This window comes from Hypomesus transpacificus, chromosome 12 (genome assembly GCF_021917145.1).
Source record: "Hypomesus transpacificus isolate Combined female chromosome 12, fHypTra1, whole genome shotgun sequence".
Lineage (NCBI taxonomy): Eukaryota > Metazoa > Chordata > Actinopteri > Osmeriformes > Osmeridae > Hypomesus > Hypomesus transpacificus.
Window position 1 is genome coordinate 2,294,774 of NC_061071.1, and position 22,168 is coordinate 2,316,941.

The 22,168-nt window shown below is 44.7% G+C and overlaps 1 protein-coding gene across 1 annotated transcript in view; it reads left to right on the forward strand.

Moving 5' to 3' along the window:
- Positions 1-20,963, forward strand: part of lrp1ba (low density lipoprotein receptor-related protein 1Ba) — a 69,525-nt gene extending 48,562 nt beyond the window's left edge. The window contains exons 59-90 of the mRNA XM_047031530.1: positions 128-327; positions 834-1,022; positions 1,233-1,381; positions 1,545-1,638; positions 1,962-2,078; positions 2,231-2,350; positions 4,184-4,303; positions 5,155-5,271; positions 5,546-5,652; positions 5,743-5,890; positions 6,711-6,817; positions 7,317-7,449; positions 7,986-8,108; positions 8,247-8,369; positions 8,843-8,983; positions 9,078-9,212; positions 10,150-10,269; positions 10,389-10,630; positions 11,301-11,524; positions 11,626-11,732; positions 12,033-12,149; positions 12,378-12,551; positions 13,155-13,280; positions 13,460-13,624; positions 15,244-15,405; positions 15,556-15,730; positions 16,415-16,519; positions 18,381-18,454; positions 18,754-18,844; positions 18,973-19,123; positions 19,240-19,314; positions 19,891-20,963. Coding sequence (XP_046887486.1) covers positions 128-327; positions 834-1,022; positions 1,233-1,381; positions 1,545-1,638; positions 1,962-2,078; positions 2,231-2,350; positions 4,184-4,303; positions 5,155-5,271; positions 5,546-5,652; positions 5,743-5,890; positions 6,711-6,817; positions 7,317-7,449; positions 7,986-8,108; positions 8,247-8,369; positions 8,843-8,983; positions 9,078-9,212; positions 10,150-10,269; positions 10,389-10,630; positions 11,301-11,524; positions 11,626-11,732; positions 12,033-12,149; positions 12,378-12,551; positions 13,155-13,280; positions 13,460-13,624; positions 15,244-15,405; positions 15,556-15,730; positions 16,415-16,519; positions 18,381-18,454; positions 18,754-18,844; positions 18,973-19,123; positions 19,240-19,314; positions 19,891-20,031 — 4,372 coding nt within the window. The 3' untranslated portion in view covers positions 20,032-20,963. The remainder of the gene's footprint in view (positions 1-127; positions 328-833; positions 1,023-1,232; positions 1,382-1,544; positions 1,639-1,961; positions 2,079-2,230; positions 2,351-4,183; positions 4,304-5,154; positions 5,272-5,545; positions 5,653-5,742; positions 5,891-6,710; positions 6,818-7,316; positions 7,450-7,985; positions 8,109-8,246; positions 8,370-8,842; positions 8,984-9,077; positions 9,213-10,149; positions 10,270-10,388; positions 10,631-11,300; positions 11,525-11,625; positions 11,733-12,032; positions 12,150-12,377; positions 12,552-13,154; positions 13,281-13,459; positions 13,625-15,243; positions 15,406-15,555; positions 15,731-16,414; positions 16,520-18,380; positions 18,455-18,753; positions 18,845-18,972; positions 19,124-19,239; positions 19,315-19,890) is intronic.
- The last annotated feature ends 1,205 nt before the right edge of the window (positions 20,964-22,168 follow it).

A 22,168-nucleotide genomic window follows, 5' to 3' on the forward strand; every position in this document is an offset into this window, starting at 1 on the left:
TGTGGTCGTCCAGCCATTCTACCACTGAAAGGGAACACACTCCAATCAGTCACCTCAACAGTAATTACTGGAGAGAGTTCAGTAAGAGTGAATGAATGAACCTGAAGTGTTCTTCCTTCCGTCGTAGATATGTCTTCTGGATCGATAACGGAGAGCAGCCACACATCGGCAGGATCGGCATGGATGGCACTGACAGGCTGGTGTTCAGCAGCACAGAAATGTCTAATCCCACCGCTCTAACTATCGACTACACTACCAAGCGGATTTACTGGGCTGACTCCAATCACCTACTGTTTTCAAATATGGAAGCTTCAAAAGCACACAAAGGTACAGGACATAAGGATGTCATTATGTTTGCCCTATAACCCTGTTATAACCCACATGAGTTTATTGTAAACATTCTGTTCTGACAGATCATTATTGCACCCTTTAAAATAAAATACTACAATGAGCACATTCCAATCGGGAATGCAGTCATTATACACAAATTGTCCATTATAAAAAATTGAAAACATCATTTATAGCCTAATTCTAGGGTGAGAGTGATTCAACTTCTCCGGCACAAGGTTTGAATTAGCAGCGATGCTAATTGTGTGTGTGTGAGAACCAGCTCAGACAAACCTCTGACAAGTCCATCCTTCTCTTTACCAATGAAACAGCAACCGCACCAGTGACTTGTCTGACAGAACAGGCTATCACACTCATTAATCAGGAGATCCTGAGCAAGGGTGCAATTGTCCGTTTGGGTGTGTGGCACGTGTGGCTTAGTGTGTGTGCGAGTGTCTGCTGGCATTTTCGACTCCCTGATTAATACCATTTTCAATTGATTGCAGTGCCTGTTATAGACATCCGAGGAGTGGTGGGACTAGCTCTCTTTGAAGACTACATCTATTGGACTGACGAGAAGTCCAAGTCCCTTAGCCGTGCCCACAAAACCTCCGGGCTTCAGAGGGTGGAGCTCCTCGGCTCCTGGCATGCCATCAGGAACATCAAGGTGTACCATCCTCTCTGCCAGCCTGACGGTAAGTGTCTGCCTCTGTTTGTTTGTGTGCGTCTGCGTGTGTGTGTCTGCGCCCATGAGTGCGTTTGCTTTTGTGTGTGTGTGTGTCTGCACATGTGCGTATGTGTCTGCATGCGTCTGTACGTCTGGGACTGTTTGGCCACCTGTATGTAGAGTACATGGATGGGAAAAGCATGCAAGGGTAAAGCGGTGTGTTTTGTCCCACTTGCAGTGCCCAAGCACCAGTGTCAGGTGACCAATGGGGGATGCAGCCACCTCTGCCTGCTGTCTCCAGGAGGAGGATACAGGTGTGCCTGCCCCACCCACTTCTACCTGGCTGCCGACTCTAAGACCTGCCTGTCTAACTGCACTGCCAGTCAGGTCAGTGCGCCTTCTCCCTCATAGACAGGGCTCCTTCAGTCACTTCCTCCCAGTCACACGGTCTGTTCCTACTGGTATTTTATGTACACACCCTGCACTACGCATGTGATTCATGTCATGGAATGGTCTTATGCGTGTCTTTGTTAATGGCTGTGTGGTGCAGTTTCGCTGCGGGACAGACGAGTGCATCCCCTTCTGGTGGAGGTGTGACACGGTGGACGACTGTGGCGATGGATCTGATGAGCCTCCAGACTGCCGTGAGTGTCCCCTCAGACACCATGTAGTGCGCAGCGCACGCTGTGACCAGCTGGAGTTGCTGGAGTCTAAAGTGACAATCATTCACATCTGAGCACGCGCACTGCACCGCTTCTGTTTCTCTTCCAGCGGAAAACCAATCAGCACTGTGTTACAACCAGGCCAGGATGTGTCTCCGCGGAGACACGAATGTTTATCTTTCTTATTATCTGATGGTTAGAAAGATATTTATTTTTTCTTTGGTTGTTTTTTAAGTGACTGAGGTGAAAGATGTGTGTGTGTGTGTGTCTGTATATATGTGTGTGTGTGGATTCTCACCCCCCAGCTGAGTTCCGTTGTCAACCTGGGAGGTTCCAGTGCGGCACAGGACTGTGCGCTCTCCCCCCCTTCATCTGCGATGGAGAGAACGACTGCGGGGACAACTCCGATGAAGCCAACTGTGGTGAGGCTTGGAGCGCCTTCATTCAAGCCACCAATAATTTCATTACACGATTATTCTTTTTTTTTCTCCAAGATTCTCCAAATGTAAAAAGAATACAACGTTGTGCGATGGAAAGGAAAGTAAAGCCTTTTCTTTCTTTTTTCTTTTCTTAGAGTCATACATCTGTCTACCAGGACAGTTCAAATGCAGGAAACAGAAGAAGTGCATCCCCCTGAACCTGCGCTGTAATGGTCAGGATGACTGCGGGGATGGAGAGGATGAAACAGACTGCCGTAAGACACCCAGATCTCACACTCTCTTACACTCCCATTTCTCTGGAAGGGTCTTGAAGAGGCGACTGACTGGGAGATAAATGGGTTGACAGCGGGACATTTTTTTATTGGCGAGTTTCGGCGGGTGAAAAATGACCCTGCAAAATGAGGGAGTATTCAAAAAGGCTTAGCTGTTAACACTGCTGACATTTCCTTTTGCGCTTCGAGAGAGTGAGAGAAAGAAAGAGAGGAAGTCTTGGCTGAGGGGAACAATATATCTTCTCCCCTCTAAAAAGGGAGAAATCCCTTTTCCTCAATGCCCTGAAGAAGCTATATGGTTGTATTTCAAAATGTATCGTTATACCATATTGCATGAACTACAGATTGAGTTAGCTCCCTCCCTCCAGATTTGATCCTCTGTTCAAAACCATTAGAACCGTGATGGGCTTTGTTATGCGGGCCTTGCTATTGCTACCAAAAGCATCCCAGAGAAATGTAATTACAGACTCAGTGCATAGGGTACAAGCACAAGGAGAGATGAGAGGACACAGAGTTTGTGCCTTTTATCAACATAGCATTTTTCTGTTACATCGACCTAGTTTAACTTCAGACCGCTGGAGTTCATTTGGATTCTCTGTCTCTTGACATTTAAAGATATATATATATACATTTTTTATATATACACATACATACACACACACATACACAGACACCCACGCACATGCTCACCCATATGGGTGTGTACGTGTGTGTGTGTGTGTGTGTGTGCTAAAGAGAGGAAAAAGATGATGGAGAGGGGGAGGTGCAGCCCTGGGGATTTTCAAAGCACCTGTAATCTGACCTGCCATGTTGTCAGAACTTGTCTTACAAGTGACATCTTCTAAGACAACTTGGCTCAAGTCACTCCTCAAACCCCCCAGAGTCCATGTTAATCTCTGTTAGAGACGAGCACCGGGTTAATGATAGGCCTCTCCAAGAAGCTGCCTGTGGATCTTAATCCCTCTCTCTTCTGCCTGAACCCCTCCCTTTGCCTTTACCTCTGCCTCAACCCCTCCCTCTGTCTTTATCTCTGCCTCTACCCCTGCCCCTCCCCTATCTCTACCTCTACTTCTTACTGTACCCCTCCCTCTTCTTCTCCCCATTCCCCTACCTATACCCCTGCCTCTACCCCCACCCCTGCCTCTCCCCTACCTCTCCCCTGCCTCCCCCTAGTGCATGTGTCTGCTGCGGCTGTCAGATCCAGCCTGGCTTATTGTGGAACCCTGGTGCCCTGGGGTGGTTGGGGTGGGGGTGTTGAAGCTAGAGGAAGCGTACGGTAAACGCCCCAGCAGGGGGCTGAGCAGGGGAGGATGGCAGGGACTAGAGCTGGCGCTGGGGCTTCTGCTGCTGGAGGCTGAGCTTCCCAGGGCTGAGTCTCACCCAGGGTGGAGATTAGGGCCGACAGGAGGAGGGTAAGTCTGGGATGATCACGCTGGGAGGGCAGGTGTTACAGCTGGAGCTGGAAGTCACCGTACTACAGAGAATGTTCTGGATCTGACTGTGGAGGAGTTGGGGGGGGGGGGGGGGGGGGGGCGATGGGGAAGGGGGGGGGGGGGAGAATAGTTTGGCCCAATTACATATTTTCTCCCGTTGTGGGTATTTTTTGAATCCTTGATATTGTCACTAATATTTTTATATTCTTTAATTTTCTGTCAGTTGCATTGACCTGTAATACAGACAGAGTTCTTCCATTCCTGCTACTGCAGGAGGATGTTGATTGCTTCTCCTTTTCTTTCAACGCTTCACTGAAACGCTTCACTGAATTGCCACAGTACTTTCTTTAGTCATTCCATCTCAACACCTATTCTTCCTCAGCTGACAGCACATGCTCCTCGGACCAGTTTCAATGCAAGACCTCCATGCACTGCATCTCCAAGCTGTGGGTCTGCGACGAGGATCCTGACTGCGCTGATGGCTCGGACGAGGCCAGCTGTGGTGAGCGACCCCATCTTTCACCCAGAGAGTTTCGAGGGCTGTTGCGCATGAGCCTTGAGATTTGTACAGGTTGGAATGTACATGATTGCATGTAAGTTCCAGTTGGAGGGTTTATTTGCGTCACTGCACTAGTAAATACATTTTATGTATTACTCATCACTCACACAACCAGAACATTGTCTAGTACAGTGGATACAAATAACAACTTGAGCTCAAGAGGATTCACACATACAATAATAAATTCTGACGATGAAGTAGTCTTGCGACTGAACATCTAAAAAGCCACATACCCACCAATAATAATATTCTATTATTCCACCTGATGTGTAATCCTATGTGATTCCATTTCCTTTAGATCTCTTTCCTTCATTTTCACTCATCTTTCCCAGGAATACCGGTTTTTAACATGGTGGGAAGTTCCTGAGTAAAAAGCTTCGTTCAAATTAAGATTCTTCTAATGACACACTAAATCTGAATATAAGCACTCAAACATGACGCAGATTGTAAATGAATAATGCATTCTGTATTCATCTCCTCTCCTGGCAGCTGGATTAAAAGTCTTGACAGTGAGATGAGAGGAAATTGCCTTGCCCATTTGTGTAGTGCTGGAGTCACCGCGAGGAGATGACATTAGCAGGCTGTCATTGTAATAGGGGAACAGGGGAACGAGGGAAAGATATTATCCTCCTCTCCTCGATAGACTTTTCTTATTCCTCATTGTTGCCTTACGTTTACAGAAGTCATGCACAGATACATAGATAATACTCTATTCAGCTGGGACCATTAGGACAAGAATCAATGGCATTGATCTAGGTTTGCACTGGTTTTGTCTGTTGATGTCATCCCTGCAGATGAGAAGACATGTGGACCTCATGAATTCAGGTGTCAAAACAAATACTGCATCCCAGACCACTGGCGGTGTGATGGCCAGAGCGACTGTGGAGACCACTCTGACGAGGACGACTGCAGTGAGTCACCGCTGTAAAATTATCATTTTCACCACGTCAATAAACAACTGTAGCCAGACATGGTGTGGGTTGGAACTGACAAGAAATGTAGCTCCTGGTTTCACTATGGAAGGAGAACACTATAGCTTATTGTTAAGACTTCTTGTTGTTTATGTAACTGCGGATAAAAGGAATATATTTTGGTGCTGTTCACTATGGTGAGTGTCTCTGATGCTTAGTGCTGAGATGGGAGGCCAGGAATTCAAACCTCTTTGTTCTCCCTGGAATGTCTCAGAGCCGGCAACATGCAAGTCCAAGGACTTTGTGTGCGCTAATGGAGAATGCGTCTCTGCTCGCTTCCGCTGCGACGGGGACAAAGACTGTGGTGATAACTCCGATGAGGTACGCACACAACATCAAATAGGAACCCTAACCATAGGAATGGGTTGCTACTCTAAAGTTGCATGTTTTTTTTTTCTTCTGTCCCTACAGAAAGGGTGTGAGACGCACTCCTGTCCAGAAGACCAGTACCAATGTTTCAATCTGCTCTGCATCTCACGCAAGTGGCTCTGTGATGGACAGGAAGACTGCAAGATGGGAGAAGATGAGAAGAACTGCCAGGAGCCTGGAATCAGCTATGGTTTGCCCATTTTCAGAATAGCGACTGGATATTCCTTATTTGTCTCTGGACTGAGGTCCATCAATCATATAAGGATTGTATTTTGAGGACGTGTGTATATGCGGAAGCTATGTAGAAGCTTTGTTACTGTAAATGAATACCTGTGAATGCAGTGAAAGGCACTCCAGGTTTGTGACACAAACAGACTCGACAACTGACACGAGTAAACAAGCCCATATAAATCAGCGTTCCCCTTTCTGTTTCTGTATGATGCATGCTGAAAATCTAATTTTGTCATGTAATGGAGAGGCGAGATTGCTTGGAGGCAGTTCAATGCTTAGCAGAGGCCTCAGTCATAACTACATGACATTTTGCTCCATCTGCAAACAAGAGGTGTGAAATTTTAAATGAACGAGTTCACAAGGGTCTTTTTCCATATCTGGACTTGAATATTTTAGCGAGTACTTTCTCAGTAGGGTGCCATGGGGGACAGCCATGGCTGCAAATGCTCTGTAGATTACTCAAATGCAGGGCAGCCATTCAGAGGCATCTAAAAGCTTTTGCCTTTCCCCCCTGTGACGCAAGAGAATGAAAGGGCTCCAGACATACTTCAGTTTCAGTTGAGCTTACTGAAGTCTGAAGTTTTGACCAGTGAAATTACAAATATAGACACCATAAAATCACATCAATTTCTCATGTTTCAGAAATAGTTTTTCAACAATACCGTCGAGATCATCTAAAGATAGCCCTCAACAACCAAACAATATCAGACGACATAAAAACACATGCAACACAGCAAATATAATGTGGACTGTGAGTATTTTCTGGTAATGTTTTGCAGTGGCCTCCTCATGTTTGCAAAGTGAGTATGTCTGCGCCCATGGAGGCTGTGTTGCAGCTAGCCGGAGATGCGATGGCCAGACCGACTGCTCTGACGGATCAGATGAGGTGCGTTCTGAGGAAGCTGGCCTCTGTCTGACGTCATAGAGCTCCTCAGCAGAGATCCCCCCCCCCCCCGAACACACACACACACACCCACAAACACACACTAACACACACAAACACGCAAATGTCTGACGGCTGTCGCCATCTTTTAGGTATATTAAATACCTCCATGGAATTGTTGTGACATTGACCTTATGGCTTTTTCCATCAGTTAGTAATTAAAAACATGCGCTTTGTTCAAAGTCTGTAGACTGCTTCCAGGTATCTGACTTTTAATGACTCCCATAACACATAGACCTTTATAAATGCAATTTCACTGGCATCAAAGTCCAGAGTCGTCTTTCTTAATTTAGTCAATGATTCAGCTCTCCTGGGGGATTACACTCATGGGAAGGGTAACTGGATCTTCAACATGATGGATAGACACTGCCCTTGCTGTGGCAAAGCAGTACTGCACAATGCACGTGTGTGCGTTCAGTAGTTGTCGTCGTTGTGCTGACAGGTGGACTGTGTGAGAGAGTGCACGGAGGAGGAGTTCTTGTGCCAGAACCGAGCCTACTGTATCCCCGCCCGCTGGCGCTGCGACGGCGTCTCCGACTGCGTGGACCACAGCGACGAGGCCAGCTGTGTGCAGGGTAGGCTCCCGCCACTGTGTTCCTGTGGTGAAACAGTACGATGACGTGTACACGACAGTACAGGACCTTCTGCCCTATTCTAGGCCTCTCGTGCCTTTGTTCTTCCACCACCGTCGTTCATACAAAGTTGCCTGTCTCAACCTCCCCTCCCATATTCTACCTCTGTGCCCTTTGAAATAGTTTCACCATCAGAACGGCACCTTTGTGTATCACACCTGTGTGTCGCAGCTGCCAGTGTGTATTATTCACGCGTGTTTAGTTATTCATTTTCGTAGGTTGAAATCCACCCCTAGAGCTATGCTGTTTGTTGTGCTGGTTGCAAGGCTGCCGGAAAAGGCAGTGTTAATCAGTGAGAAAGAAAAACACATCTGCTTCTTTCTGCTTGTGTGAAAATAATCGGATTCTTCCATCCTGTCAGACTATGTTCGCTGTTCACTTTTGAAATGTCTGAACTTGTCATGATATGGTGTGTATCGAGTATTGGTCAGTAGATCAGCACCTCTCAGTAGACCAGTGTCTTATCTGATTGCTTGCAGGACCCCCCTACTGTCGCGCCGATGAGTTTATCTGCAACAACACGCTTTGCAAGCTTCACATCTGGGTGTGCGATGGAGAGGATGACTGTGGAGATAGCTCCGACGAAGACCCCAGCATGTGCGGTAGGAGAGACGCTTTTTTTTTTTTTACTCACTTGGTCTCCGCCTTCGATTGATATTTTCGTCGATTGAAAGATGAAGGTTATACAGGATGTCCATCTTGTGCCCCTTGTCACTGTCTCTTCTTTATTCCGTCTCCAGGCAGAATGCCGTGTCCACCGACGAGGCCGTTTCGCTGCTGGAACGGCCGAGTGTGCCTGCACCCTGAGCAGGTGTGCAACAATGTGGACGACTGCGGCGACCATTCAGACGAGGAGGACTGTGGTAAGCCAATCGTGGCGCCGTATCGGCCCAGTCCCTTCACAGATGCTATAGCACCATGTACACACCAGGGTTGCCAGCTATCTCTCTCTCTCTCTCTCTTCCACACATTCTGCATTTTGAACTGGATAGATTTTGAGACAGGACTACCTGAACCAGCAATCGAAATAGCCCCCGAGGAGGAAGCATTTTATCAGACACATCCAAGGTTCTGTCTGATCAGCAGTGATCTGTGATAAGCAGTGGGAGCTGGAACCCTGCTCTATACGGTTTTCTATTTGTTTTGCTTTGCAAGAACCTGTTTCGTATCCAGAGTATGCTTAATTCAAATGCATTCCTAGGTCTAAAAAGGATGCATCCAACAAACAGAGGAAGGGCATCTCAATCTAGGTTATGAGCATACCCATTATGGTTTGCACTATTCCCCGGTGGTGCAGTAACCTCTGTATACACTCTTGTGCCATGCCCTGGTTTAGAGGACACCGCTAGGCCTCCCAGACCTTGTGGGAAGACAGAGTTTGCCTGCAGCAACCATCGATGTATCCCAGCTGAGCTGCAGTGTGACCTCTTTGATGACTGTGGCGACGGGGGCTCAGACGAACAGGATTGTAAGACTGGTGAGTAGGCATCTTGGCTTCTGGCTGTTTTGTCCAGATCTTTCCACCTGCCAGTCTCTTTGAGGCCTGGGCTGAGCTTCTCTTTTCATTTCAGTTTCCAAGGAACAGGGCTGTAGAGAAAGACTGAATTTGTGTGGAGATGATGCCATCTGCAACCAAACAAGAGCCGAACCCCTCTGTGAGTGCAAGCCAGGCTTTCAGAGGGACCCAAGGAATAGGCTCTGTGAAGGTGTGTACAGTAAACGAGGTCTATTTGATCTCAGTTCCCTTTCAGTTTCCACAAGTGCCCTTTCAAATATCAATATATATATATATATATATATAGATATATAGATATATAGATAATCAGAATCAGAATGGGATTTATTCGCCATAAAAGTTTGCACTGACAAGGAATTTGCTTTGGCAAATATATAGATATAGATATATAGATATATAGATATAGATATATAGATATAGAGATATATAGATAAATATAGATATACATAGATATATATATAGATATATATACAGTATATGCATTATGACAGGATACAATCCCAAACACAAAAGTGCAAAATCCAATAATACTGCTGCATACAGTGAGTGTCACCAGACACCTGATACCTACTGTATGCTGCTCTTTCAGGCCTGTAAAGCAACTGTCATTACAACATGCTACTTTCAGGCACCTTTATCTTCACTTCTATCTTTTAAGCTTGTAAATCCATCGACTGGATTTAGATGGGTGGAGATTTACTTGGCCAGCCAAGGATTTTGCACTTTTTGGCTGTATAAGCCTCGTTGATCAGTCTGGTCCTATGCCCAGGTTCAGTGTCTTGTTGCTTGTTGTAGTGCCGTCTACCGTAGTCACATTTCTGGAATTTGTTTGTTGCTGAATTATTTACCTCCATGTTTCAAGCCTTATGACATCCAGATTAATTAAATCAATACTGCTTCATTTCTCATGTTGCTATACCCCAACAACAGTGTCTGAAGGGAAATACAAAGCCTAAAATCTAGACTGAACCACTTAAATGCAAATGAAACAACACAAATGAATACAATAGCCTGACTAAAAATGCTGTAGCTGGACCAGTCAACTTTAGTAACCTAAAGAGAGGAAATAATGGTAATGCTGGTCAGGTCAAATGAAATTTGGTTTGTTTTTGTTTGCTCTTCAACAGAAGTGAACGAGTGCCTTCAGTTTGGCACCTGCTCTCATTACTGCACAAACACAAAAGGCTCATTCAAGTGCACTTGTGAAAGTAATTTTAAGGAAATTGACGGGGAATGTATAACTAAAGGTGAGCATTTCTTTATTGTGTCATTTTACCATACTATTTATTTGTTATTTGGGCACTGACCTGAAGGGCTTCATGGCATATACTTGTTCATGGATCTATCTTTCTGGCTCCATGGACAGGACCAGAGGATCAAGTTCTCTACATAGCAAACGACACGGAGATCCGGAGCTTTGTGTATCCGTTTAAGCAAACCCACGGACAGAGACTGCACGCCCGGATAGAGGAGGGGGCCCGCATGGTTGGACTGGATGCTCTTGTTCACGAGCACAAGTTTGTGTGGGCCACCAACTTAAACCCCGGAGGAATATTTTACAAAGATATACTGGACAGAAGTCAGGCGAAAGTGAACAGTGGAACCATAGTAAGTAGAGGATATCACACTCTCTTAGGTAATATCATTATTGTATTCTTTGTATTCCTCATGTCAAGGGAAAGGTGAAGATTTTTAAAATGTTAGCAGTGAAACGGCATAATCACATGCTTTACATCTTAAAAGAGCTGCACGCCCTATTTTCCTGTTACTAAAATTCATTGGCAATGACACCATTGGTGATTTTTTTCTTATATGTGGCAACTAATGATTGCAATTCATGAGAAGATTTTGGCATTATACTCTACTATACAAGACTAGGCCTTGGCGAGAAGGCCATAGTGTTGTAAAAGTACTTCAACACACAAGTTACCTTCATTGATGACATCTCCACAGATATGTCACGTTGACTATCTACTGTATGCCCCTTATTGGGCATAGAACCAAGTCCCTCAATACCTCTGTCAATCTTTGATTGGAGACCCAGAGGAGTTCTCTCTGTGTGACTTCAAAGAGGGCTGTCGCGCTGATCTGTCACTTGAGCTACAACTCATATGACAGTGTTGGCGTGTGTGCATGTGTGTGTATGCGCGTGCGTGTGTGTGTGTGTGTGTGTGTGCTTCTCTGTGTACCCAAAATGTGTCTATTGACTGTGAAACGAGACTGAAAGCCAAAGTCAATCTGTAAACATGAACCCATAACCCATGTCTTGATTCTCCAGTGTCCTGACTTCAGGAGGCCAAAAGACATATCTGCCGACTGGGTGACTGGGAACATCTACTGGACAGACCACTCCAGAATGCACTGGTTCAGCTACTATACAGCTCACTGGAGGAGGCTTCGGTATTCTATCAACGTGGGTCAGCTTGGCGGACCAAACTGCACCCGGCTGGTCACAGACATCGCAGGGGAGCCCAGCTCGATCTCTGTCAACCCTGTTCAGGGGTACGATGGTTCCTTGTGATTTTCGACATTTTTACGTCTCTAAAAAAGCCAGATATAAAATTTGATTGCTAATGCTTCTCCTTGCTCTTGCTGTGTTCCAGAATGATGTATTGGACCGTGATTGGTGAACATTCCCACATCGAGGAGGCAGCCATGGACGGCTCCCTGAGGAGAGTCTTAGTGGAGAAAAACCTGAGGAGACCAAGTGGTACGCCGGCCCTCACACCAACTAGAACAGGACAGAACCTCCTAGAACAGGACAGAACCTCAGAGAAAACAGGACAGAACCTCAGAGAACAGGACAGAACGTCCTAGAACAGGACAGAACCTCAGAGAACAGGACAGAACCTCCTAGAACAGGACAGAACCTCCAAGAAACAGGGCAGAACCTCCTAGAACAGGACAGAACCTCAGAGAAACAGGACAGAACTTCTGAGAAACAGGACAGAGCCTCAGAGAAATAGGACACAACGAAAATAATGAGCATTTACTTGAAACGTTTTCACAGGCCTTGCTATCGATTACTTCAGCCAGCGTTTGTACTGGGCCGATACAGAGCTGTCTGTGATTGGCAGCGTGCGCTTTGATGGGTCGGACTCAGTTGTAGCAGCTAGCTGGACACACGGTGAGAACACCAGTACATCCTCCTGAAACGTTTGCATGTGAGACAGGGTTCGACATGACTATTGTAGTTTGACACACTTTTAGATTTTTCTGTGTCCATTGTACTGCAAACATCCAAGCTCTATAACTCTGCCCTACACTTATCATCTCAAGGATTTAGACATTCATAGTCATATAAATATTCTTGCACACAAGTGTTTGCAATTGCTGCATTTCTTTTTACCTACAGGTTTTTCTCATCCTTTGAGAATCGATGTGTTCGAGGACTACATCTATGGGATCGGAATGAGAAACGAGGTTTTCAGGGTTCATAAGTATGGCAGGCAGCAAGCAGAGAGGCTCCATTTGGGGATTGAAAAAGCTTCCATTATTCTGGTCCTTCACCGCTTCAAGCAGCAGGATGGTAACCCTTGTCTTTGTCCTTATTCTGCATTGTGGTGTGATGCACGTGGGCATGATCAATGGAAACATCCCATCGCTATTCCTCTGAAAGGCAGACATATAACCTTTACTTCTTTATCACATAGTCACTCTTTTAGCAATGCAGTTGAAAAAGTTTGTGTAACGCACAAAGTTAATATTATGTACTGGATGTAAACAGCCTTGTGACCAGGATAGAGAGAGGGGACGGTTAGAGAGAGAGAGGTCATTGACTCTTATCATTGAATATCAAAACAATGTGCATCTGAATGGTCTTTTTCTATGCTTTCTCTGGCCAGTATATTTCTTGCAAAGCCAGCTGGCCAGATTAGTGCTGGTCTTGGCACTTGTGGTCTCCAGATCTCCTGCTGTCGGTGACTAGAGATGAATGTGATATCTCTACATACTGTCACAGCTGCCTGGTCTCAACTTGCGGAAGATTTGAATCAGCAAGGCTAGAACATGCACTTGAATGCTGCTGTTTTCACCGTTCTTCCTTTATTTCTTTGAATGTGTTCTATGTGGAACATGAAAAGCTACTGAACAGTGCATAACTCTCTAACCTTCTCCTATTGTCCCCTGTCAGTGCCCAACCCCTGCCTGAGGATGGGCTGTGACTTCCTGTGTCTGCTCAAGCCCAATGGTGCCAGCTGCTCCTGTCCTGAGGGGAAGACCCTTGTCAACAAGTCCTGCATCGACACCAACAGTTCAGGTAAGGTTGTCCATGTGCTCTACTGGGATCTGATCCTGTGGAACTCTGGATGAATGGATTAAGAGATGCAGGCGTTCACGTCAGAACTGGTCCCGAAAAACACGGCCTTCATGGCAAGCGAAAAAGGGGTTGGTGCAGCGACTCCTCAGCCGCCAACCCTGCAGTGCTTGTGCTTCCAGGAGAGCTCTGCAGTCCCCAGTGTGAGAATGGGGGGCAATGCATAGCCAACGAGAAGAGGGACTCGCGCTGCTACTGCTGGCCAAATTTCTCCGGGGAGCGCTGTGAAGTCAACCACTGCAAGGACTACTGTCAGAACGGCGGCACATGTTCTGGCTCCCCTCTAGGTAAGTGCGTTGTGCTCCGCGCTGTAACCTGGGGGGACATCCTCTGAGACTGAGGGGGCGCTCAAGCGTGAACGTGGGGGAAATGAATGCTAAAAGGCCCCTGCCAGCCAATGAAAGGCTGCAGATGCTCTCAGACTCCTCTCATTGGCAGAATCCGCCTACTTTTTGCCCAGTTGAATCATCTGGCTCCAGTTTCACCACTGATTTTGTCAGCACTGTCTGCTGTAGAATGTAGTCCCAAATTATGACGACATTGGGAAACGGCTAGAAAATCTTTAATGCATTTGCATAGTAGGATGGCTCTAGGGCATTGCAACATCAGCCTAGGAATGCATCATCCCAAAAATGCAGATCTCAGTCCATCTGATGCAGGTTGGTGTTGGTATTGGTTTTAATATTTTAACAGTTGCTAAAACATACAACTGGATGGTGGAGGCAAAGTCCAGCACCCACCGCGTTCCTGCAAATACACAGCGCCCAAAAACAGAGAAGCGCTTTCTATTATTCTTGTCCGTTCAAAATAAATAATGGAAAGGTGGGATATAAACGGCACGCATCATTTCTTTTATCTCCTGATGTGGAGGCCTTGGCAGTAGTGCAGCGGAGTGAGGAGAATGTCAAATATTCATGTGGGGGAGAACGGCGAAATATTTGTATTGGCTCAGAGACATCAATACCACCCTCCATTCTGAGCTGGTAGATAGGTTTGGGTTTCAACACGATGACAAAGCAACTCTCAGGCGTCTATTTAACACAGGCAGGAAAAAAGAGGGGCAGCAGGCTGCTGGAGCACTGTGAAACAAGCCCAGCTCGGTCCAGTGTAAATAGACATGGTTGTTTTGGAGGGCAGCGAACCTTACGTTGGTCTTTACACCATCAGAGAGCGCACCGTCGGAATACTAATGTGCCAAGCCGCTTGAGGGGATGCGAATGTCTGATATGAATAGCAAAAGAAGTCAAAAACATCTGGCTAGCGTGTGTTTATTGGCTCTGTTAACATGGGCCCGAGCACACAGTTGAAATGCTTGACTGAGTCATGTGTGGTTATTTGTGTATATAATTGTGTTATTTGGGTCATTGGCTTGATGGTATTTTTTAGACAAATTCAAATGTTCTGTGCTCTCGCTAATCATAGGCTCTTTCTTTCTCTCCACCTCTCTGTCTCACTCACACTTTCCATCCTATAACCATTTACCTATATGTGTCTCCACCTTTCTCACTCTTTATTCCACCCTCATTCCTGTCTCTTTTTTTCTCAATCTCGCTCTTTCCTTCTCTCTTTCTATTTTTCTCTCTCTGTCTCTCTCTCTCTCTGTCTCTCTCCTTCTCCATCTCTCTCTCTCTCTCTCTCTCTCTCTCTCTCTCTCTCTCTCTCTCTCTCTCTCTCTCTCTCTCTCTCTCTCTCTCTCTCTCTCTCTCTCTCTCTCTCTCTCTCTCTCTCTCTCTCTCTCTCTCTCTCTCTCCCTCTCCATTTCTCTCTCTCTCTCTCTCTCTCTCTCTCTCTCTCTGTTTCTCTCTCTCTCTCTCCCTCTCCTCTCCGTTTCTCTCTCTCTCCCTCTCCATTTCTCTCTCTCTCACTCTGTCTTTCTCTCTCCCTCTCCGTTTCTCTGTCTCTGAAGGGAGGCCTACGTGTCGCTGTGCGTTGGGCTTCACAGGCTCCGTCTGTGAGAGGAGCGTCTGTGATGGCTACTGCCTCAACGGTGGCACGTGTGATGTCAGCCTGGGCAACCAGCCTCTGTGTAGCTGCATGGCAGAGTACACTGGAGAGCGCTGTCTCTACCGTGAGTCCCACCCCCCTAAACACACACACACACATACACACACACACACACATAGTTTGGAATAAATATCTGTATCTAGGGAGAGTTATGATGTGGGTTAATTATTTGGTAGGAGACTGATAAAAGCCTTCCTCTTTACCCTTTGGCTAGATATATGTCATCATTATTGCACGCATGCGAAGGCGTGCACTCTGTCCAGCATGGGCCATGTGGAGTGTGTGTGCTCAGCCAGATATGAGGGTGCAAAATGTGAAGTGGATAAGTGTCTGCAATGTCGAGGATCTCCATGCGTCATTGATCCTGAGACTGAGAATGTGGCCTGCAAGTAAGTATGCCTTTGGATGTTACTCTTCCAGTCCTCTTGTCCTCTTCTAGATAACAGTACTGCTCAAAAATTAGAAGCTCATCTTGAAGAGTAGCACTAATGAGGGAACATTGAATAATGCAACAAACTAGATCATTTCTGACTTCAAATCGAGAATTCTAAATAAATAGGCGGCATTCATCAGCAGTGTTCGTAATAATCAGAGAAGCGCAGACGACAGCTTTTTATTTCTTACCTTATTAAAAAGTTAGCAGTTTGTTATGGAAATTTCCCACAGTGAAAATATGACTTAAGGACCAATTGGAAGAAATAACTAATCTAATCAAAGGCTTTGCTCAATGTCAATTTTTTTATATTTATATATATATATATATATATATATATATATATATATATATACATAATTTTGGAGTTTTTCAACGTTTTAAACAGTAATTTAAAGTCATCTTGGGCAATATGTAGACCTGAACATCGTTATATTCTTCCCGTGCCACCCTTTGTTAATATAGTCATTGTGGCTGGGCATGGTCAGTCAATCAAGGCCAACACATTTTTACTGCATTGTTGTGCTATTCTGGTTGGAGGAGAGGTGGACAAATCTCAGTATGTGCCAAGTGCTTCACCTCATCAGCAGACTCTCAGGCAGCTTCTCCCTGCTCATTCCTCCTCTCCTTACTCCTCCAGCTGTAGCGACGGCAGCGTGGCCTCCAGCTGTCAGCTGTGTGACGGCTACTGCTACAACGGTGGCACCTGTCACCTCGACTCGGAATCCAGCTTGCCATTTTGCCAGTAAGTAATGACATGATGGTTTTAATGAGGGAAGATATTCATTCAGGCAGTCTTCCTGGAATGTGAATGACCCTTGCTGAAAACCACAACTGTAATTATAAGCTAATTATATTGTACACGTATAAGCATGTCTGTATGTATAACATGGATAAATGTCTGTATTTCTATAATAAATGTGTTACGTAAGTATGGGGAATAGTAGACAGACCCACAGTAGACAAACCACACAGTTGAGGTCAAATGATCTGGGTCAAAAGTATCCTTAACGACGCTGGGAAATATGTGTCCATCTAAAAAAAGTATTGATTCGGCTTCCAGGTTGCATTCAATTAGTACTTTTCTGCCCTTTTTCGATCAGTGAACAATGAAAAATTGAAAACTCTGATACTGGCTCAGAGAATATATAACAATCCAGTGATGTCATGAATGTGACATGTTCAGACCTGATACAGAATGTTCATTTAGAGTACTAGCAGGCTGCAACGTGTCTGTTTCTCTGTCTTGCATCACTAAATGTAGCCTCTTTAATTTGTTGATTATTCTCTTGTTTTATCCGTGTATCCCAGAGGCAGATAGTAAATCGTACAGGATACTGTGTGTCTAAGTAAGATGTGTAGCTTTGAAATGTGTTGTTTCCCCTCCTGAAGAACATGTTGTTTTTGGTTTAGATTTTTCCTGTTTGGATATTTTGCTTTATTTGTTCTACAAACATCCAGTTAGATATTAGTACTCGGTTGCTTGTGCACTAATGTTGTTCGCACATAGTGGGTCATGTGCAATTCCCAAGTGCTCTGTCTCTCAACAATCTTAAAACAGAAAGGAGCTATGTAAAAACACCAGTAGTTTGAAAAAAAGGTAAAAAAGAAAGCAGATTAATTGTATATTTTTCATAAATAAGGAACCTACTTTGCAGGGTTTCTATAAGGTTAAGTCAGATAAGTTCCAAAGATCATATAGGTTTGGTCAAAAAGGCCCACTGAGGGTTCCTCCATTTTATATAAAACACACCACAGGCAATTCCATCAGATTCCATACTCCACACCCTTGGCTGATGGACTGTGAGAACGTGTCGTGCTGTTTCTCTGCTGACCTTCTTCCTCTGTGTATCTCTCATTGTTCGTCGCTCCTCGATCTGATTCCCCCCGCAGCTGCACGGCTGGGTTTAAAAGTCTGCGATGTGACGAGCGGGCCGACCCGTGTGATCACTACTGTCAGAATAAAGGGATTTGCACGTTAACTGCCTTAAACAAACCCCTGTGCAAGTAGGTTCTCTACTTCTTCTCCTCCTCCTCCTCCCCATACTGAGAGCAGCACTCACCCTCTCACATCCCAACAGCATCCAGCCGATGACACTCACAGCATTCCCATCTGTTTACATGTCTCTCCCGTGTGTGAATTGTATGTCTCTCGCAGCAAACAAAATGTACAGCCCACACACAAATCATTTACCCTCGCAACTGATTTTCATATGTGCTTTCAACATGAGGTAATTTCCTGCCCCTTTCAATAACCTTAAGACGTGTATGTTTCTGTCACTTACAAGATCCGGGGCTGTCACAATTCCTTTTTCCACCCACAGCCCCCCCACATATAATAAAGACTTGATTAAATGGAGCAGTTAGTTAATTCGGATTTCCCCAATTGCATGTCATCATTACACAGCTCTTGACAGGTCACTCGCTCTGTAATTACATATCATATTGTGTGAATTGGAAAAGACTGTTCCATCACCCACAGCAACCCCTAACCTTCCTGCACACTTAAACACACAGAGACATGCTTCAGTGTGTGGCATTAACAAGGCATGTTGGAGGCTTCTCTCAGTGGGCAGTGTATCATCGTTTTTTTTTGTCTTTCTTAGGTGTCCAGGTGACTGGTCAGGCACACAGTGTGAGAAGGCAGCTCCCAAGATCAATCGCTCTGGCAACAGCGATGGTAAGTCGTGAGTCCTCCCACCTCACCCTCCATCTATATTTTCTTGTTCACATTCTCTCTCTCTCTCTCTCTCTCTCTCTCTCTCTCTCTCTCTCTCTCTCTCTCTCTCTCTCTCTCTCTCTCTCTCTCTCTCTCTCTCTCTCTCTCTCTCTCTCTCTCTCTCTCTCTCTCTCTCTCTCTCTCTCTGTCTCTCTCTCCCTTCTCCGGACTTAACAGCACAGATCCCTCTTCCATGCAGCACATAACCTTAATTGAGTTGATGTTTTTCCTACTATTGTTGATTTGGGTCTGTGTTGCAGGCAACATGGCCATCATTGTGCCTCTTGTGGTCCTTGTGATTCTCATTGTGATGATGGTGACAGGGATCATCCTATGCAAGAGAAAGCAAAGGTGATGTGTGCCTTTTCTGATCCCTTAAAAATCTTAACATGACGTAAAAAGTACAGTGTTGCCTATAGACATCTGATCACCCAGAGGATTCCTCATCTCACACCTCCCCCAATCCCACTTCTATCTAGGGGGAAGAGGGTTCAACGACAGCCCGTGATGAATGGAGGCCTGAACGTCGAGATCGGCAACCCCACCTACAACATGTGCGAGGTGGACCACGACAATCATTTGGACGCAGGAACCCACCTCCAGCCTCACTTCACCCTGGACCCACAGAAGGTTCCGACATTCCATTCCATCATCCTTCCATCTCAACTGCTTGGCACCCTTCGTGAAGACTCAACACAGGAGACGTCTTCTTGAGGAGATCTTCATGTTTGTGTTGTGTTTTGCAGGGCTGGTGTGTGAAGTCCAGCAACCTGCATCGTCTGCCGGTACACACAGTCCCTAAGGAGATTAACGCACGGCAGGTACTTTACTGCAGAACGCCCGCTGTTGGGCAAATGCTTTTTGCAGCTTTTTTTTTGCATCTCTTCTGACAGCTACCACCACTTATATGCACAGCATGTACTGTACTTGTACGAGCTACACATAAACTAGCTGAACATTACTTATATAAGATTGTATGATGTTTTACATCCATGACGTAGAATACATGTGCATAGATGCATACAGAGTGACTGGTACTGAGTATTTGTCGTACATCGGGACTTCATGCTGAAGCACACCCATGGCTGTTGGGGTCATGGGATACATCTTTATTTAATGATCTATCCCTTGTGGTGTTTCCACGGCTGATGCATCTCCAGGAAGAGGAGCATCTGTTACTGTAGTGTGTCAACATGAAACTGACAGACATCTCCCCTGGCGGGGTGTTAATGCTCTTGTCATGCTGGCTACACCACAGGCCCTGGACGCCTGTAGACGTGTACACAACTTGTATTGGCAAGATACTCCAAGATTTACTTTAGTGTTGTCTGGATAGATTTTTGTATTTTCAGGTTGTGTTCTTCTGATTTGGTTGTTTGTCAAAAATGTTTTCCCAGGCGGTGAACTACTCAAACCCTGTGTATACCAAGATGTACCTGGATGAGCAGAACTGTCGGAAGCCAGTCATCAACATGGATGAGAGAAGAAAGCTACTCCCAAAGAAATTGGAAGAAGCCGTCCGCGAAACGGTCGCATAGCCTGCTTTTTACATGTTACGCATATTTTATATGACCGGAATTTTCTACATTTATGTAGTTCATGTACCTCAGTGTTTGTGCCCTGCAGAGTTTTGACATTGAATATGCTTTGTATGTTTGTTGTTTGTTTGTTTGTTTTGTCCTTGTAGATATTTCATTATCAACACTTTTTTTTTTACAGTCCACCATGAAAGACCTATAGATTTTCATGACACCACTTTTTGATGGTTTTGTGTATTGTACAAATGTTTTCTGCTTCATTATTCTTTCCATTAGTCTTTGGCCAAGGCAATGAGTAACATGCCTGAGTTGCCTATGAAGAGATTTTGTGGTTGCAAATGGCTATCAATCTGTACAGGAATCCTCCTCCAAGGGAAGCAGGCAGTATTGTTCTTAATGTAGTTTGAATATGCCTTGTTTGGGTCTGCTGATTGTTCCTTTGATCCATACACTGTATTATTGTAACATCAGGACGTATATACACAATCTGAGTACTTTTATTTGTGCCAATCCAGTTTTCTTCAATTCAATATGCATTTATTTCTGTATCTTGTTTTGGAGTATTGGGTTTAGTACTCAGTACTAAGTTAAATCCAAGGAGGGGTTTCATGAATTATCTAAATAGACAGAAAAGTTGTATTCAACTGTCTTTTTCAAACTTTCTGTAGATAGAAAATGATTTTGTGCATTTAGCAGTTCCCTTCAAATTGAGAAGAAACACTATGCTCTAACCCATCACCAGCTACAGTAACTGCAAGCAATCTTTGAAATAAACATAGCTTACTGTAATTGTTGCAAATATATTTTCTGAAATATAAACACTTGCCCTGGTGCCACTCATTACAGTAATATGTACATTCTCAGATAAAATATGTAAGACATTTTTTATAATTTTATATGCTATTTGATTTATATGTTCAGTACAGCTTGTATTTTCGGAAAATATATTAAACGTAGTACTTTTATACTAAATGTACAGTATATCAATATTAAATAAATGGGGTTTTCTCACCCTTTCAAATGAAATATAGTACTGAGTTTTATTGATTTATTATTATCACTACTTTCAGTGTTTGGTATTGATCCAATCTAATGACTGACCAACTAGTATTACTGTGTTCGATCTGCAAACATAAGTGTTGCAATGGAATTCAGGTTAAGGTCTGGTACATCAATAGGGGGCACTACCGTATGTGGTTGTGCATACAATTCAGTACTCTCTGTACTTATACAATAGATGTTCTCATTAAGACAAGAATAATGTTGGTCTTAAATTGAATTATTTAGAATAGACCTCTACACTATTGTTACTTAGATCAACTGCAGCCTATAATTGGCTTGTAGAATGTTTTGATAATTTGGCTGCTTCTCCATTCATGTTTTCTCACAGTAAAAGAGGATGTGTGACATCTGGAATGGTTCGTGGGAGAGGGCTGGGAGCTCTCCCTTAGTCATTCTCAGGGAGCAGACATCAAAGGAGCAAGATAATGATTTCTCCCCTGTAAAGTAAGTTTAAGTACCATGGGCCACCACTGTCTAACATGAGAAGTGTTCAAAGGAACAGAAGGTGGATACGTGTGATGTTACAGCACTTCAGTCCAAACAGAGCCTTTTATTAACTGCATCTCCAGAATCTAAAATATACAACAAGGGTTTGAGGAGTTTATTGCAACAATAAAACAGGATACTATAACATGTTTAGTTCACTTGTAGTGGTATAGTGCAACAGTGTTTATCTTGTATGCTGTTGCACATTATTTTGCACGATGGCGACAATAAATAAGAAGCTTTTACTGAACCACATGTGATGTCTGCAAATCCCAGACACCTGTATGGGGGCTATGCACAAGTATTCAATGGTTTTGAAAGCAAATTAGTCATTGTAAAAGTCTCTAATGCTTGACCCCCCTCCCCCCCCCCCCCGCCCCTCCCGTCCAAACCTCAAAAAACGAGATGGCTTAATGTGGTCTCGACCCTACTTTATTGGGAGACTGATCAAAAGAATGTGCCCCCTTGTGTTATGGCAACACAAACCCTTGCTGTGTTAATTGGTCCATGGTATGAGGAGGGTGGATACCCCAACAGCACCACATGTTCCCTGCAATGGCCCAAAGTATCAGTCGATGTTTAAGGAGGT